This window comes from Rattus rattus, chromosome 8 (assembly GCF_011064425.1).
Source record: "Rattus rattus isolate New Zealand chromosome 8, Rrattus_CSIRO_v1, whole genome shotgun sequence".
Classification (NCBI taxonomy): domain Eukaryota; kingdom Metazoa; phylum Chordata; class Mammalia; order Rodentia; family Muridae; genus Rattus; species Rattus rattus.
This window is the reverse complement of record NC_046161.1, coordinates 10510457-10527385: the sequence shown is the minus strand read 5'-3', so window position 1 is coordinate 10527385 and position 16929 is coordinate 10510457. Positions and strand designations below refer to the sequence as shown.

Here is a 16929-nt window from a genome sequence, read left to right as displayed (position 1 = left end):
GGATCCTCCTCACATGATCGCTGTGGATTCACAGGGCATCCTGGTGGTGCTCCAGACACAGGGATTCGGATGGGGAAGCCAGTCTGATTCTTTCTGCCCAGCGAATAATTTTGAAACCCCGCCAACCTTGAGAGAGAATGTCAGAGCCCGGCTAACCTCATACTTAACTCTATCCCCGAGGAATGACCTTGAACTTCTGATTCCCCTGCCTCTGCCCTCTCCAGCCCTTCAATACCAGGATTGCAGGTGCACACCACCCCCCCCCATTTTATATGGTTCTGAGGATTGGATTCAGGGTCTCACGCATGCTAGACAAGCACTTTACTGACTGAAGAACACATTCCAAAAATACAGAGCCCGAACACCAAAGTACCCATCTTACAGGATGGGAGGAGTCAGGTTCGCACCTCTGCATTCCTTTTCCCTTCCACTGGGCGATAGATAGCATCAGTCCTCCCTGAAAGCCAAGCTCAGTCTCAGGAATCTGGCCCACTCTAGGCCACACAGCTTGGGTTGCCTCGCCAGGTGTACTGGGTTCTGCTTGAGCTGCTGTGAGGAAGTAGCATAGACTGAGGGGCTCGAATAAGACACATCTGTTCCCCCCAATTCCCAAGTGAATCTGAGAACACAGTTCATTTCATATCCCTGGATGAAACATGTCTACCATGCCCTGTATTCTGACCAAGGAGGAAAGTCGTTGATTTCTGGTCAGTGGGTGAGCTGAAAGCGCTGAGGTGCCCACAGAGTTTATCTCTGGTGTGGTCATCTGTCCTGGGTGAGCTGAACTACAATGTACTCCATGTCACAGAAGCCTGCTGTGAGAGGCAGCATGCCGGCCTGTCTGCCATTGCTACTCAGACATTGCCATCCATGAGTGAGTGAGTAAAACTCAGGATGAAGACAGTCCATTCTTTGGAGACAGACTGGTTTATTTTGTTGTTGGTGTTGTTGATGATCTCCGTAAATTATGGTACTATACATAGAATCTGAATGTTTCCCTTTTAGCCCTTAAGTGTAGAGCCCTGTTTTGTTTCTTTTTGTTTTTATAGTATGTATTTTATTGTATTGTATGTATTTGTTTAGTGTATGTGGGTACACTGTCACTCTCTTCAGACACACTAGAAGAGGGCATCAGATCCCATTACAGATGGTTGTGAGCCAACATGTGGTTGCTGGGAATTGAACTCAGGACCTCTGGAAGAGCAGCCAGTGCTCTTAACCCCTGAGCCATCTCCCCCTAGTCCTGGGGTTTTAAGCTTACTCTTACTGTACAGTTTTTGCTGGCATCCGTCTCTGAAACTCTTGTTAGTTGTTAAAAATAACTCCACTTTCCATCCTCCTAGTTTCTGAGAACCACAATTCTATGGTAGTTTGAACTTTTTGCTTTTGTTTTGTTTTGTTTGTTTGTTTTTTTTTTTCTCTGTGTATCCCCTGACTGTCCTGGAACTCTCTCTGTAGTCCACGCTGGCCTTGAACTCAGAGATTCCCTGTCTCTGCCTCTAAGTGCTGGGACTATAGGCATGTGCCACTACCACCCATCCTAGTCTGAACTTTTTAAAAATTAAGATTTGATTTTATGTGTATTGAGTGTGTCTGTGTGGGTCCCCCTGAAGTGGTTGTGAACCACATGATGTGGGAATCAGACCGGTCCCCTCCACCAGCATCAAGTGCTAACCACTGAGCTGTTTCCCTGGCCCTGGTAGTTTGACGTTCTTAAACTGTCTAAAAATCACTTAATATCTAGAGCAGTGAGAGGTATGGATGGTCAGTTAAAATCAATCTCTAAGAATTAGAGCATTTTAAAAACTGTTTTGTTTGTTCTTAAGTCTGCCTGAGAGACTCCACTTCCATGGAGTAGGGGCTGGAAGGAAGTTTAGAACAGGAAGAAGGGGTATTTGGGTACAGCACATACAGTGACCACACTACAGGACAGGTGAACCCAGAGGGTCAGCACATTGTTTTGCCCTAAAATCCTGGATTTTTGAGGCACTAAAGTTACTGTTCCAGTGCTGAAGGCATTTCAAAGCTGTGCTCATTTAAGCAGATTTCTTTCAGGTTTTTGTGACCTGAAGTAAATGGTAGACCCCAAAGTGGACTCTTTCTTCTTAAAGAATAATCCAGCATAATTGTTGCTGTCCAGGCCTGGATAGTTTCTCTTTGCCCTGGGAAACATGAGAGACTCAGCCACTCTGTGCAGGAGACGGTGTGGATTGCCCCTGGCTTGGAAGTCGTCAGAGTGCAGCCACCCTCGAGCCGAGGGAGAGGGAGGGATGGTCACATTTAGCAGGTGGTACTGGGGCCTATGGAGGGAGCATTGTAAAAGCTGACACCGAGTCTTATTTCTAACTGAACGTTCTCAGCGTTTTCTGTAGTTTCCGGTGTTGGTACCGTCAGGAATATGTTGGCAGCTCAGACACATCTTACTGAAAACCCCGAGCTCTGACGCTCAGTGTGGTTTTGATGGGGAGGCTGCATGCAGTCCGACTTGCCATGTTATCTTCTTGTTTCAGATGAGCTTGGCGTCTCTTCTGGTGATGGTGGACGTACTCTCGTGGAAAAAAGAGGCAATGGCAGACAGGACTTCGTCGATTTGGGTGTCTGTACCAGGGAGAAGTTGACTCACGTAAAAGATTCTAAAACAGGTAGCCAGTCCAATCCTTGTTACTTTTTCCCCAGTGTGCTCCCAGGACCCACTGGAGAACAAATGGGGGAAAGGGGTTAATCGTCCATGGGAAGATCAGGGAGTTCTTCCTCATCAGAGTTAAACTCAACGTTTCAATCCTTTATCCATCGACATCGTCCATCTGGGACCCATCCAGAGCTTCGGAGGGCAAGGTGATGAATGGGTCAAGGCTCGCCATTTTGTGAGGCTCATGGGTGCAGAGGCCAGGACAGCTGTTGACCCTTTGGCATCTGATCTCTCCCTGGGCTCAGCTTCCCTACTGATCTTTGCACCCTGGAGTTCGACCTCTGGAGGTGGCAAAGGAGAGAGAGCTGGGGACAGAGGGAGCAGGGGCTTCTGGTCTGTGCTTCCTCAAGCAGCAACTGTTATAGTGGGGAGCTCTGTGAAGAGCATTCTGGGTAATTATTCGAGCTTTGCTTTCTGTCTTCAGTTCATTCCACTGTCTTGGACTGTGCTCTGTTCCCTGGCCTGACTGCTTTTTGCCATAGAAAGGCTTCAGACTGGACAGGTGCCTCTTGCCTGCACGGAGGGCTATCAGCATGGCCAGGGGGTCCAGTGCTGGTTGGTGGGGCAGATGGGATTAGCCAGAAAATCCCCGACTCCTCCTTTTTGAGCACATTGAGCTGACTCCAGTCATCCCCTTCCCTCTTGAAAGGCATCGCAACTGTGAGAAAATGATAAATTCTCCTACACCTATTTCACTGCTCCTTTCGGCCACCGTAGGAAGAGTGCGCCTTCTCTCTCTTTGTTACTTTTCAAAGGTCACCAAAGTCTTGCTATGAAACTGAAATTTCTAGTTCTGAAATAGGTAAGTTTGTGAAGCATCCCGATGGACACGGAACAACTGCTGTGTTGAAAGCGTTCTAAGTGTGTCAGCTTGGTTGTCAGGAGTACAAAACTGTTTTCCTCAAAACCACGCCTTACTTAGAAAAGATAACCCTCTTCTCACTTTCGGACACAGAGTGTCTTTCCCAATCCTTGTCCTATGTGGGGAATCTGCCTGTGGGGATTTTAGCTGTAGAAAGGAGTCACAGCCAATGGGAACACGTCTTCATCCAGGCTCTAGGCTCCCTGTGGAATTGTACACATAGTTGTGGGCAGACGTGGCTCCTGGGAAGTAGGGTCTATGGTTTTCTTCAGATTTGCAGGAGGCTTTGTGGCTCCCTCCTCGCTGATGGGAAATGTCTGTTTGTTTGGTTTGGTTTTTATTTTTTTTTTAAAACAGAAAAGGTAGAAATAGATGGTATTACTTAGCAAACAGATGCACAACGGAAGCCACGGCTTTGCACACAGGCGACCCTTACTGCATGCAGGTGCTCTGGGTCTATTGTCTGTTCTGGGTGCTTCGTGAAACACTCGGGCTGGGGAGATGGCTGGGTGGTTAGGAGCACACACTACACTATGGGAGGAGTGTAGTTCAGATCCTAATACAGCTGTAGCTCCAGGTCCTAGGGGTTACACACCCTTCTCGTCTCCATAGGAACCTGCTCACACGTGTATGTGGGCTCTTCCACAAGTGGCAATAAATACATCTTTTTATCCCCTCCACAATAAGGCCCACTGATTTACATACCTTCCGAACCCCAGTATTGATGGGGCTCGCTGCAGTTGGAAAACACTGTCACAGATGATCTCCAAGGCCCTCCTAGTTCTGGTAGTCTAGACCGACGTCTCTCAGTCTATGTAACAACCAGCAGAAATGTGTTGCTATTCACTCAATCTGGGAGAACAAAATTTTTCTTAAGCAAAAAAAAAAAAATTGATATGATTATCTCTTGCCTCTGCCAGACACCTATATCATGGGCCAAGGCTGAGGGAAGAGTTGGTTACATACCATTCATTTCTCTCTACCTTAGGGGCTTGCAATTCCAGTTCCTCCATTAAAACAAGCAAACACGCAAACAAAAACCAAGGTAGTGCAGGTATGGTGGAAAGTCACAAACTGAGAAGTCATTTGTACCCTCCTAGCATCTGTCCCGGGAGGAGCTTGTGACATCCTCCATACAGCCAGCTCTGCTCAGGGGGGTTCTGGCTCTGTCCTGCAGACTTTTATGCTGTGAACAAAAATGTGCATAGGGGAGGGAATTCCAGGAAGCACGGATGGTCGCATGTGCCTGTAGCAGTAGAGGCCTGAGTCATGCTCTTCTGTACAAGAGTTCCCGTTTCTTCTCAGAGCCTCTCTCTACCTTTGTGGGGGACCCACACAGTGGTCTAACCTCTCGTGTGAGTTTGTCAAAATTTTCCAAATCCTGGCGAAGTTCTGATTTGCTGCAGCTCCCAGAGTTCGGGAGGTTGGAAATTCACACCATTCCTGATTTCGGATGCCTGCAGTGCACAGGAGCTCACTGTAACTCCCAGTGGTGTTGCAAGGTTAACGTACAAGTATTTATCCCACACCACAGATCAGAAGGCCTTGCTTTATAACAGCCACTATCCACGTAAAAGCTTAAAAATACGATTAGCATTAACATGGTGAGCTCTTCCGGTGAAAGACATCTTTTCTCTTCCCCAGGTTCTAGCGGAATACCTGTGCGGCTGGCTACAAATCTCTTCCATTTAGATTTGCCCCAGGATTGGCAGCTGTACCAGTACCATGTCACATACAGCCCGGATTTAGCCTCTAGGAGGCTGAGGACTGCTCTGCTGTATAACCACAGCATCCTCTCCGACAAGGCAAAGGCATTCGACGGCACCAGCCTTTTCCTCTCAGAAAAGCTGGACCACAAAGTATGTATGGTCCATGTTTCATAGTGCAGGCACGAGTGCACGTGTGTGTGTGTGTGTGTGTGTGTGTGTGTGTGTGTGCATGTGTGTGCTCATGTGCATGAGTGAGTGTAAGTGCGTGCATATGTGTGTGTGTGTCCATATGTGTGTGTGTACATGTGTGTGCTCGTGTGCATGAGTGAGTGTAAGTGTGTGCATATGTGTGTGTGTCCATATGTGTGTGTCCATATGTGTGTGTGTGCATGTGTGTGCTCGTGTGCATGAGTGAGTGTAAGTGCGTGCATATGTGTGTGTCCATATGTGTGTGTGTGAGAGAGAGAGAGAGAGAGAGAGAGAGATAATATTAATATATTTATTACATATCTGCAAAGAAGAGCACTGATTTTCTTGACAATTTGAGGGAGTGTTTCCCTGGAGGTTTACTCTTTCCTGCCCACTTGCTTGAGAGCTAAAAGATTTCCTAAGATGTCCTCAGCCATTGGTGCTGTAGATGAAACTGATGCTCCAGCAGGCTAATCCTTCAAGAGCTGCAGATTCTTAAGACCGATGTCCTTAGAAACCTCCAAGCAGGTAAGAGCTCCAGAACCACTATTTCCATGACTCTAGAGCTGTGCACGCATTGACGCACTGCTGTGCCCCCTGCAGGCTGCCTGTGTGGCCGGATAAGCACATTAGCTTCTGAATGTAGGACGTCCTTTCTTTCAACATATCCCCAGTCATAGGAAAGAGGAGTCACTGACGTCAGCTCTGTGAGTTTTTGCAAAATGAGACCGTTGAAGTAGTTAAATGTCTAATCTTCCCTTACCCTCCCCTTTTCAGATTTTCAACATAATCAGTTCCCAGATAGATTATCACTGTGCATGGTTCTCTCAATGTTGTTTTAAAATAAGATTGGAGCTACTAAGAGAAAAAGAACCAGGTTTTAAAGTTAGTAGAACACAGAATTAGATCTCTGATGCTTCTAGTCAGAATGCGTAGTCAATGAGGCCAGCATTTTCAACACTCCAGTGCCAATAGCATCGGTTAAGTTGTTAGATGAAGGCCTTGAAATGTGTGGCACCAAATGGTCACATGTGGTGGGTGGCTCAGGGCATTGGAATCTGTGCACTTAGAAACGTTTCCATTGCCCTTCAAGTCCTTTGTCCAGCATCACAGGGGCAGTGCGGGGCACATCTTATTCTTATGTCATGTATTTCCATGTCATCGCGATTAAGGTCATCTTGTTCTTAGATCCCTTTCATAGCAGTAGTTGAGAGGCTTCGGTGGTCTGGGAGGTCACGTGTGTGTCAATGGAATGGTTCAGTTTACCTCAGTTGTTCCTAGCCACGCTAGAAAAATTCTCATCTGTACATACCAGGAACACGTTAGCACTGCCCGCCTCAGTTCAGAAGTAGCGTGTTGTATGTATCAAACATTTCCAAGCTGGGAACAGAGTCCAGTGAGGAGGCAGGTGACAAGGCTGTGAGACAGAGCATGTGGCTTGTCAGGGATGTGGACCTCATTCCCAGACTGAGTGACACTGGGTGCAGACAGAGGATTGTGTCCTATGATGTCCTGACACTGCTACCATAAGCATCCTAAGGGCAACATTGTCCTGCTCCCCTTTTACTGGGCTCGGGCATAATCCTGCACTCCTGCCGGTCTCCACGTTTCTAGTGTATGCTACAGTTGAAGAGTCTCTTTGCATTACATTACCCTCCTGTCCCTACTTCTGTAAACTGCCTTCCAGCTGCCTCCTGGCCTTCCAGTATTTTCCACACTCCATCTGTCTGCTGTCATTAACATCTAGCCTTTGTACACATATAAGGAGCTGACTGTATTCTTAGTGGGGTGTTAGCACCAAGGAGGAAGGAAAGATAGATACAACAGGGGTGCTTTTCTTTAAAGGGTTTCCAGCTTAACATCAGAGTTAAGAGTTGAACACAGTATGAGGTAGAGTGACATAAGCCCTTAGTAATAATTAGTGTTGAATCAGTATTCTTATTATACTGCATTTATTGAATAAGTGTAGAGGTTTATGCCTGGCACGTCTTCATATCAGTGTCACAAAACTATCCTAATGTGGCTGTTACATATGACTACATTTGTTCACCCTGAGCCCTGCCAACCTCTTCAATGACAACACATGTTTTAGCCCTATTGTCACTCGGAATGCTCGAGGGTCTTACTCCAAAGTCAGAGCACAGTGAGAGCCAGAGCATTCCAAGGAGGACACTTGGTGAGAGTTGGGATTAGTGTCTTAGGGTCAGAGAGATGCACAGTGGGGCAGGGCCCTGGCCGAGTGACAAGGGAGGGGCATATTCGAGCAATGTTTGGTCATAGAGGTTCAATTAGCAGGGGGTAGAAGTGGCCTGGAGGTGGGAGAACTTTAAATGGCCTTTGAACACTGAAGGTAGGAAGAAGAATTTGTCTCTTTTTGGAGCAGTGAAACAGCACAGGGGACTCTCCGGGTCACATCCTGAAAGTGGTGGGAAGATTAATGGAGTACCCTGGGCAACGTGTCAAAAGAACTTGAATAAAAATCTGAAGGGTTGCTCTTTGTTTGACCTTTGTGGGCGGGCTGGATTTGCTGCCATGTGAGAGACGGTGAGGAAGCTTCAAGTGTTGAAGCGGCTTCCTCCCGGTCACACAGTAGACACTAAGAGGCAGCTGCGAGAGTCTCTCCAAGCATGGAGCGACTGAAGAGCTGAAATCACTCAGAGACATTGCTGTGTTGGTGCATGGAGACATGGGGTTTGCTCAGGTGGCAGGGGACGGGATGTGCACATACGTGGAGGTTAGCAGCCTGGGAACTGGAGGGGCTGGTGCAGGAACAGATGGCTCGAGTACAGGAGCAGTTGGTGTTTGCTGAGGGGGGAGGGAGGGGGTGAAATGTTTGATGTTGGGAAGCTGTTGAGAAATACAGTTTCCAAGACTGCCTGTTGCCAGCTCCCTTCAGTTCTTTACCTCACGGCCATTGTTGTCCACATCCTTTGTCTGCAGTCCCTGTGGGACTGGGAGCAGGATGTCCCTCCTGCTTCTGCGTATAGAGGGCTTATCTTGACCTTGGTGAGGTCTCTGTAGCTGTTGCCATTTCTGTGTGAGTCATCTGAGGCCAGGAATCTCCTTAATGCAGTATCCCACGCCATGCGGAGGGATGGGTTTCTCTTAGCGTCTGTGCAGTCCAGCTCCCGATATAAAACTGACACGGTTAACCAGAAGAACGGACGCAGATGCTTGGTAACAAGCTGACTCCTCTTCGTTACTCTTTGAGAAACCCCTGGTCATTGACTGATACTTATTGACTTGAGTTACGAATATTTAAAAAATCTGTACTGGGCCTTGCCTGGCTTAGAGGGTGTTTTGTTTCTGTCTAAAGATTTTTTTATTATATATGGTGTGTGTGTGTGTGTGTGTGTGTGTGTGTGTGTGTGTGTGTGTGTGTGTGTGTGTGTGTGTGTGTGTGTGTCTGTGTGTGTGTGTGTGTGTCTGTGTGTGTGTGTCTGTGTGTGTATGTCTCTGTGTGTGTGTGTCTCTGTGTGTGTGTCCGTGTGTGTGTCTGTGTGTGTGTGTGTGTGTGTGTGTCTCTGTGTGTGTGTGTCTGTGTGTGTCGTGTGTGTGTGTGTGTCTGTGTGTGTGTCTGTGTGTGTGTCTGTGTGTGTGTGTGTGTCTGTGTGTGTCTGTGTGTGTGTGTGTGTGTGTGTGTGTGTGTCTGTGTGTGTGTGTGTGTCTGTGTGTGTGTGTGTCTGTGTGTGTGTGTGTCTGTGTGTGTGTCTCTGTGTGTCTGTGTGTGTGTGTGTGTGTGTGTCTGTGTGTGTGTCTGTGTGTCTGTGTGTGTGTGTGTGTGTGTGTGTGTGTGTGTGTGTGTCTGTGTGTGTGTGTGTGTGTGTGTCTGTGTGTGTGTGTGTGTGTGTGTGTGTGTGTGTGTGTGTGTGTCTGTGTGTGTGTGTCTGTGTGTGTGTGTGTGTGTGTGTGTCTGTGTGTGTGTGTCTGTGTGTGTCTCTGTGTGTGTGTGTGTCCTGTGTGTGTGTGTGTGTGTGTCTGTGTGTGTCTGTGTGTGTGTCTGTGTGTGTGTGTGTGTGTGTGTGTGTCTCTGTGTGTGTGTGTGTGTGTGTGTGTGTGTGTGTCTGTGTGTGTGTGTGTGTGTGTGTGTGTGTGTGTCTGTGTTCAGAAGAGGGCACCAGATCTGGAGCTGGAGTTACAGGCAGTTATGGACAGCCCAGTGTGCTAAGAACCAAACTCCTCTGCAGAAACAAGATGACTTCAAGCCATCTCTCCAGCCTTTGGTGGCTTAGAGTTTTTTTTAGTTGATGACCCAAATAGAGCCTATAAAAGCTTCCTTCCAGACAAGTTGAAGATTTTTGCCAGCCCTTTATAAGCTCTGAGTGAAAGAATGAAATTTCCCATCGTAGCCCCCACATTCTCTCTTCCCCTTGTCTTCCTCTTCCTCCTGCCTGACCCTTTTCCATAGAGGACTTCCTGTCCCCAGCTTTCCTGCTTTTGGAGGAATTTCTCAGGAATTCCTGACCTCGAAGGGGACCAGACAGTCTGCTTCCTCCTCCTAATGCAATGTGTGCCCTGCTCTTCTGTACGTGTAGACATGGAACTTTCTTGTGGGGAAGTCTTTAGTTGGCTTTTAACGTAATTTGGTCCCCAGATGTGGATTGGACTGTTACACACGCTAACACCTGCAGCTCCAGTGTTGTTAACACGCATGTGGTCGCTCTATAGTGTTTGTGTTCCACACACGTGAGGACAAGCCGTGCCTCCTCCCTCCCTCTTTCCCAGGTCACAGAACTGACAAGTGAAACCCAAAGAGGGGAGACTGTGAAGATAACTCTCACCCTGACCAGTGAGCTGTTCCCAAACTCCCCGACGTGCATTCAGTTTTTCAATGTCATCTTCAGAAAGTAAGTAGCTCGACCTTTCAGTCTACAGCCTGGCTATTAGCGCGATCAGTCACTGTGCTGGATGGATGTCGGGCCAGCAGTAAGATGGGACACAGTCTGTCTCAGCTGCTCTGGCCCAAATCCTCCATATCTAGCCTTACCTCCAAGCTAGACCACAATGCTTTTAGTCTTTCCCTCATTTTCTGTGCCCTGCCCCGCTGTGACCCTAGACTCTGAGTAGGAACTAGCCATGCGATAGACTTGTTTCTCCACTAACTGGCTGGTTTGGGACACACAAGGCTGTCACTAGCTATGTTCTGCCCTGGCTACTTCCCTAGCCCCATATCTGGCTTCACCGCCTGAGTAGGGGAAGGGGAGTGGTTTCATGTAAGCTCTGATGTTCTTTAGATTGAGAGAGTCATGTGGTCCCCAACTACCTCCAGGATGGAGGCATTTGACCACATTCAGAATCACACTTAGTAAAAACAAATTTTCCATTGGTGGGGCCTGGAGGTGAGGAAACCCAACCAAGCAAGCCCTCTCCCCCAGCCCCACACCCATGACCAGTGATTGAGCTGAAAGGAAGGAAGTGCACAGGTGCCCCACGGTGATGTGTGTGTCGGGACGCTGCCTTCAGAACCCTTGTAACAGAGATGCCAGCCACACTTCTGCTTCACAGCAGACTGAGGGGGAGGAAATCAGGAAGTTTGGGGCTTTCCAGTATATCTGGGCACATAAATTAACTTCCTCCTTACACAGCGTGCTGTATCCTAATGTTGGTCAAATGCTCGACCCCTTGTGCCCTGCTGAGGGGCCACTCCAGCTGGTGTGTGGACGGTGCTTTCCAGCGTTTTACCACGTTGGAGCAGGCACTGTTAACACAAACCCTTACCTTACAGATGGGAGACTGCCTTCTGTGACAGCAGCAGCCAGATCACCAGGGTTGGCTACCCCTGGGTTCTGACTCACGCTGCTTACATTTCCTCCCGCACTGGACACCCCCACCAGTCCCCAGAGATGACCAGGATAGTTTTCTGAAGACAGTGTCACCATGATGTGGGCGCCCAGGGAACTTGAGTGGTTTATGAAAGACGGCCTCTTCCTCCTGAAATGGGGAAGGGTCAAAAGAGCCCCATGTGTGGCATGCCTTACTGTTGTGACCTAGAGTCACAGATACCCAGAATTGACTGCATTGCTGTAGCTAAGTGTTTAGACATGTCAACACATTATTTTGAAGTATGAAACTAAGAGTTTTTACAAATACACACTCATGTATGCTTAGCGTTTGCTCTGGCTGTGCATACTTAGTGTGTGTGCAGGTCAGAGGTCAGCCTCCTCTGTGGGCTCTCTTCTCCCTTGTACGAGATAAGTTCTTATTATTGTAGCTGCTGTTTATGCCAGCTCGCTGGCCCATGGGCTTTAGAGGGTCCTCCTGGGTCCACCTCCCATCTCCTCGTGGAAGGACAGGGATTATAGATCTATGCCACGCTGACCAGCTTTACGTGGCATGGAGATCCAGACTCAGACCTTCATGATCCTGGGACGAGCGCTTCATTCACGGAACCATCTCCCCAGCCCCCAAAGGTTGAATTACACTGTTGTGAGTGTTACAAAGATGGCAAAACTGTACTTCCAGGATCTTTAAAAAGTTGAACATGTACCAGATTGGACGGAACTACTATAAGCCTTCAGAGCCAGTGGAGATCCCCCAGTACAAGTAAGTTTGTTTATATTTCCTGTTCCTGTAATATCAGTGGCACTGTGCCTCGGTGAACGTTGGAGCGTCTGAAATACGGAATGCAATGGGTTTTTGTAATTTTCAGGTGTCCTTTTTTGTTGTTGTTTGTTTGCTTTGTTTTATTTTGGGGAATAGTGAACCCAATGTGAACCTAGAAGTTTGTGTTCTTTGGTTAGTTCCTTAGGTCATAGCATTCTAGAAGGGACTCAGAATTCAGTTTTCTGTGGACACTCAGCTATAAAAGCAGAATGTTTCATTCAGAAACACATCAGGTCCCATCCCCTTGCTGAAAAGGAGGTCAGCTCTGTCGTGGTGAGTTTGGGCTACACTGCTTCAGCTCCCAGCGGATCCCATGCACACAGCCCAGGAGCTAGCTTTGCATCCTCAAGTGAAAGACACACACACATTAGCTTAGTATTAAATGCCTGGGCTACCTCAAAGGCTGGGCACTCCTAACCCCTCCCCTGCTACTTCAGGCCTAATCCAGGAGTGTCTCACACGAGTCGTTGGCTTTATCTCCTGCCACTACTGCGTCCCATCCTTCTTCCCCCAGTCATGGTGAATCTTCCCGTTCTTCTCTGTATCCTCAACCCTGCACAACTCTAAGGGTCCTGCATCGTGCCCAGCCATTGGCTGTTGGCATCTTTATTGATTGATCAAAAACCAATCGGGAGCAAGGACCTTCAGCATTGGACATGCAGATTCCCTAGAACAAGCACAGCTGGGGCATCTGACAGAGGTCCTGGTGAGCACCGTACAACAGCCAGGACAGCTCCTACCAGAAGTACAGGGTCCAAAGTCTCAGGGCTCAGTTTGAAATTCTGATTCACCAGATTTTATCCTAAGTCTATGTTTAAAGAAAACACAGCTGAAAAAAAAAGTCCAATGTTTTCATCCCATAACTGGAATAAATGACACCGAAGAAAAAACAAAAACAAAGCAAAACCAAGAAAACCTCACCGCAGGAGAACTAGAACAAAAGCTCGCCACGTTAGAGTCTCTCTAGGTTTTCTGGTAGTATACTTTTAATAATAAAAATACTCTTTTGCTGTTGTCCCTTACTTGTTTTTGAAGATTGTCCCTGTGGCCTGGGTTTGCCATTTCTGTGTCCCACTTTGAAAGCAAACTCCTGTTCAATGCTGACGTAAACTATAAAGTCCTCCGCAATGAGACTGTTCTGGAATTCATGACTGATCTCTGCCTCAGAACCGACGTGTCATGCTTCACTGAGATGTGCCACAAACAGCTAGTGGGGCTCATTGTCCTTACCAGGTAAGAGTTGGCCCCTGATGGTTTTCTAGGACAGACATTTAGGAGTGTTGGGATTCAGAGTGTTCCTACCACAGTGGCTAGAGTACTTAGGGGTGGGGTGGTGTGTGTGTGTGTGTGTGTGTGTGTGTGTGTGTGTGTGTGTGTGTGTGTGTGTGTGTGTGTGTGAGAGAGAGAGAGAGAGAGAGAGAGAGAGACAGAGACAGAGAGAGACAGAGAGACAGAGAGAGAGAGAGAGAGAGAGAGACAGACAGAGACAGAGAGAGACAGAGACAGAGACAGAGAGACAGACTTGGCTCAACTGTAGAAGGCCTGCTTGTCCCCTATAGTCACAGGTGAGTCAACATGGCTGTCTGTGCTCTCTTGCTATCTTTTTCCATCTAGCACTCAGCAGCCTGCGTGTTGTTCTGGGACCTCTGCCTGATTTCTAGTGTCTGTTTCCCCCTTTCAGATACCTGCTTCTCCAAACCTAGCTCTTAAGCTCCCAAGGGCCCCACTTGTGCATTCTGTTAGAACCATCCACCCTCCTCTGGCCACTTCCTGTACTGTTTTGCTTAGGGCCACCCACTGACTTCATGGTCATTGTGTTGTGTTATATGATAGGATGCGCACTTCACTGCTGTCCCCTTGAGAGTCTGAGGCCCTTTGGGCAAGCTTCTAGATTTATGCTTCATGCCTTTGCAAGCTTCTAGGTTTATGGTTGTGATTTGCCCTCAGTGATCACAGAGCCAGATCAAACAGTGGCCACTTAGGCATCTTCCCTTGATCTCCAAAGCTTGTCAAAGACTACTTTCCTTTCTGGAACATCCCGGTGACTAGCCTGGTCTTAGCAGAGGGGCGGCCCAGCTGGTTTTACCATGTGGGGCACAGGAACACTCCCCCTGCCCTCCTAGTTATATTTTGATACATTGGCTTACTGCAGTCTTTCAGAGACACCTTTTAGGGTATCTAGAACACTGGGAAGCCTGCCTTGGAGTCTCTGTTGCAGACCAAGGCACAGGAGAGCATAGGGCTGAGAGAGAAGGGGCACTTGGAATTGTCTAACCCACTTGTTCTTCAGTTTTGCTAAAGGTCAATCCAAGGAGAGAGGTTAACATAGGATGCTGGACTTGTGTGATTGGCCAGCTGTGTTGATATTTGTTATGGTAAAGGCTACCTGGGAGCTGACATGTGACACCAGGGAATGGCATGGAAGTGGGATGGAACTTTATCATTGGAACGGTTGAGAATGACTTACTTGGGACTAGTGTCCAGGCTGGTCAAACATGGAGTATGGCTTGCTAAGCGTGTTCATTGGAATGGAATGTGGAGAACTTCCTGAGTATTGAAGAGTTCACACTCTTCTCTGTTGAGAGCTGATCTTGGTGCACGATGGTGCGACTATGCGTATAATATCTTCCACGATGTCAGGCGTGGACCTTGTATTTCGAATTTACTCAAGATTGTGGTATGGTAGCCATGCACCTAAGGTGATTTTTGCAAAGTGGTTTCTAAGTGTCTCAACTTTCCCAGGTACAACAACAAGACCTATCGTATCGATGACATTGACTGGTCTGTGAAGCCCACACATGCCTTTCAGAAGCGGGATGGCTCAGAGACCACGTATGTGGATTACTACAAGCAGGTAAGAGTGCTTCCTCTTGTCTCCTTTCTTCTTAGCCTAGAGACGGCCTTCTCTGTCTTAGTCACTTTTCTTGTGGTTGGGACCTCTCCAACAAGCAGTTTAAGGGGAACTTGGTCTCTTCTGGTTTATAGTTCCAGAGGATCCTTGTACCATGGTGAGAAGAAGCTGGCTAGACATACTGTACAGAGTGACCTCAAGTGTGGTTGGCCTTCAGCCTCAGTGACCCCCCCTTCATTTAGCTTCACCTTCTAAAGCTTCTACCACCTTCTAGAACAACACTTCCAGCTGGATAACAAATGTTCAAATTCAGGAGTCTGAAGGGGAGACTTCACAAATGTAGACCACAACACTATTTCTTCCAGAAAATGCCCCCAACTGTCAGGGTGAGACTCCCTCGTACATAACTCATTCTCTTGCTTGTCCCTTTGTCACCTTCATTGTCTCCGGCTTGGCTTAGACCCTCAATCCGTCTCTTATTTTCTTCCTTCCTGTGGTAATTGGCCTTAAGATCATATCTGATCATGTCACACCCAAGCTTTAAAGTTTCCAGGAGTTTATTGTCTTAGGAGTCAGTTGTAAACTTCCTCATGACGTTCTGGTCTAGTCACAGCAGTCTCCTATGCCCCTCCCATACTAACTCCCCATGCTCTGAAGTACTGGCCTTTTGTGACTCTTGACTCAGTTTCTCCCCTCTGCATGTTAATGCACATGCTTCCTCTTCCTGGATTTCCCATTAAGCCAGGCAAGCATTGAGCAACCTGCAGTTCTCAACCAGGCAGCACGTCCCCTGGTAGCCCGTGGTGCAGATCCAGGAGGCTTGCAGTCCCTGAACTGAGCGTCATTGTTGGCGGGAGGGCATGAACCGTCTACCCTCCCCCTGAACACGTGTCTCCTCAAGTCATGCTGTGACTATTTTGGGGCACCCTGGGTTATCAGCTGAGTTCTGTCCCACAGCAGACACTCAGGAGCAACCTTGGCTGTCTGCCTCTGGAAGCCCCTTGCTCATTTACCGTAATTCTGTGGGCTTCTCCTTCCAGGCTTCTGGCAGAGGTGTCTTCCTTGTAATCATTCAGACCTCTCAAATCTCACAGAGGAATTAAATAAACAAAAATGACACTTGTATCCTTGATCCTCACACATCCCCTGGAAAAGTGCTTTCTTCCTTCGTCACTTTTGGAAAATGACTGTGGCGGTTCCAAGTCCTCTGTATCTGGTCATGCAACTGGCTTTGTTATTACAGAAATCGCTTCATGAAGGCCAAAACTTGCACAACGTTTCTCACACCGAGCAGCTTTCTGTGGCTTTCATTTTTCTTATTAATCAGTAATTATATTGTTTTTTCATGAGTAGATAATTACACATCTCCTTGACGTGTGTTTGGGATATTTATACGTCGTGCCCCCGAGATCATTGTGTTGAATGAAAGAAATGCAGCACAAAACGGCACCCACAACACCAGTCTTCTTAGAATAGGAAACAGTTGTGCCCATTGACTCAGCCAGAGGAACAGAGGTTGCCAGAAGCCAGGGATGGCGGAGTAGAGAGAGATGTGGGAGATTGGCTGACAGAGAAGGTACAGTCAGTCAGACAGGAGGGATGTATTCTGGTATTCCACACTAAAGGAGATGTAGCTTGCTTTTGGCTGCTATAGGATGATGTCATACAGGGAAGGCAGGTACAAGATAGAACGAGGCCTGTCATTGGACAAGAAGAAAGGATGGGTGGGAGAAAAAAAGTTTGAGGGAGGAGGCAACTGGAATGGGAGAGAAGCCTTGGAGAGAACATGGAAGCTGATGTTAAGATTCCACTCTGTGTATTTACAGGTTGTTATGAATATTCTTGAGGGATGGATGTGTACAGGGGCTTTGTATGTTTAGGTGGGCAATTATATCTTATCAATTAGATCAGAGGTTACTGTGTTGTGTGTTCTTTCCTGTGGAGAATTGAGTTTGGGAGAGTATGTGGCGACAGGGACACTGGGCCGCCACAGTGTTGGGATGTGTGTTTCTGGCATGGTGAAGCC

At 47.7% G+C, this 16929-nt stretch overlaps 1 protein-coding gene and 1 pseudogene across 3 annotated transcripts in view; one reads left to right on the top strand and one right to left on the bottom strand.

Moving 5' to 3' along the window:
• Piwil4 (piwi like RNA-mediated gene silencing 4) overlaps positions 1 to 16929 on the top strand; it is a 39377-nt gene that overhangs the window by 1202 nt on the left and 21246 nt on the right. For all 3 annotated transcript variants that reach the window (XM_032911147.1, XM_032911146.1, XM_032911148.1), the window contains 6 exons: positions 2511 to 2642; positions 5196 to 5410; positions 10175 to 10296; positions 11912 to 11992; positions 13088 to 13285; positions 14795 to 14906. In XM_032911147.1, coding sequence (XP_032767038.1) covers positions 2511 to 2642; positions 5196 to 5410; positions 10175 to 10296; positions 11912 to 11992; positions 13088 to 13285; positions 14795 to 14906 — 860 coding nt within the window. The remainder of the gene's footprint in view (positions 1 to 2510; positions 2643 to 5195; positions 5411 to 10174; positions 10297 to 11911; positions 11993 to 13087; positions 13286 to 14794; positions 14907 to 16929) is intronic.
• Positions 2719 to 3342, bottom strand: LOC116906603 (annotated as a pseudogene).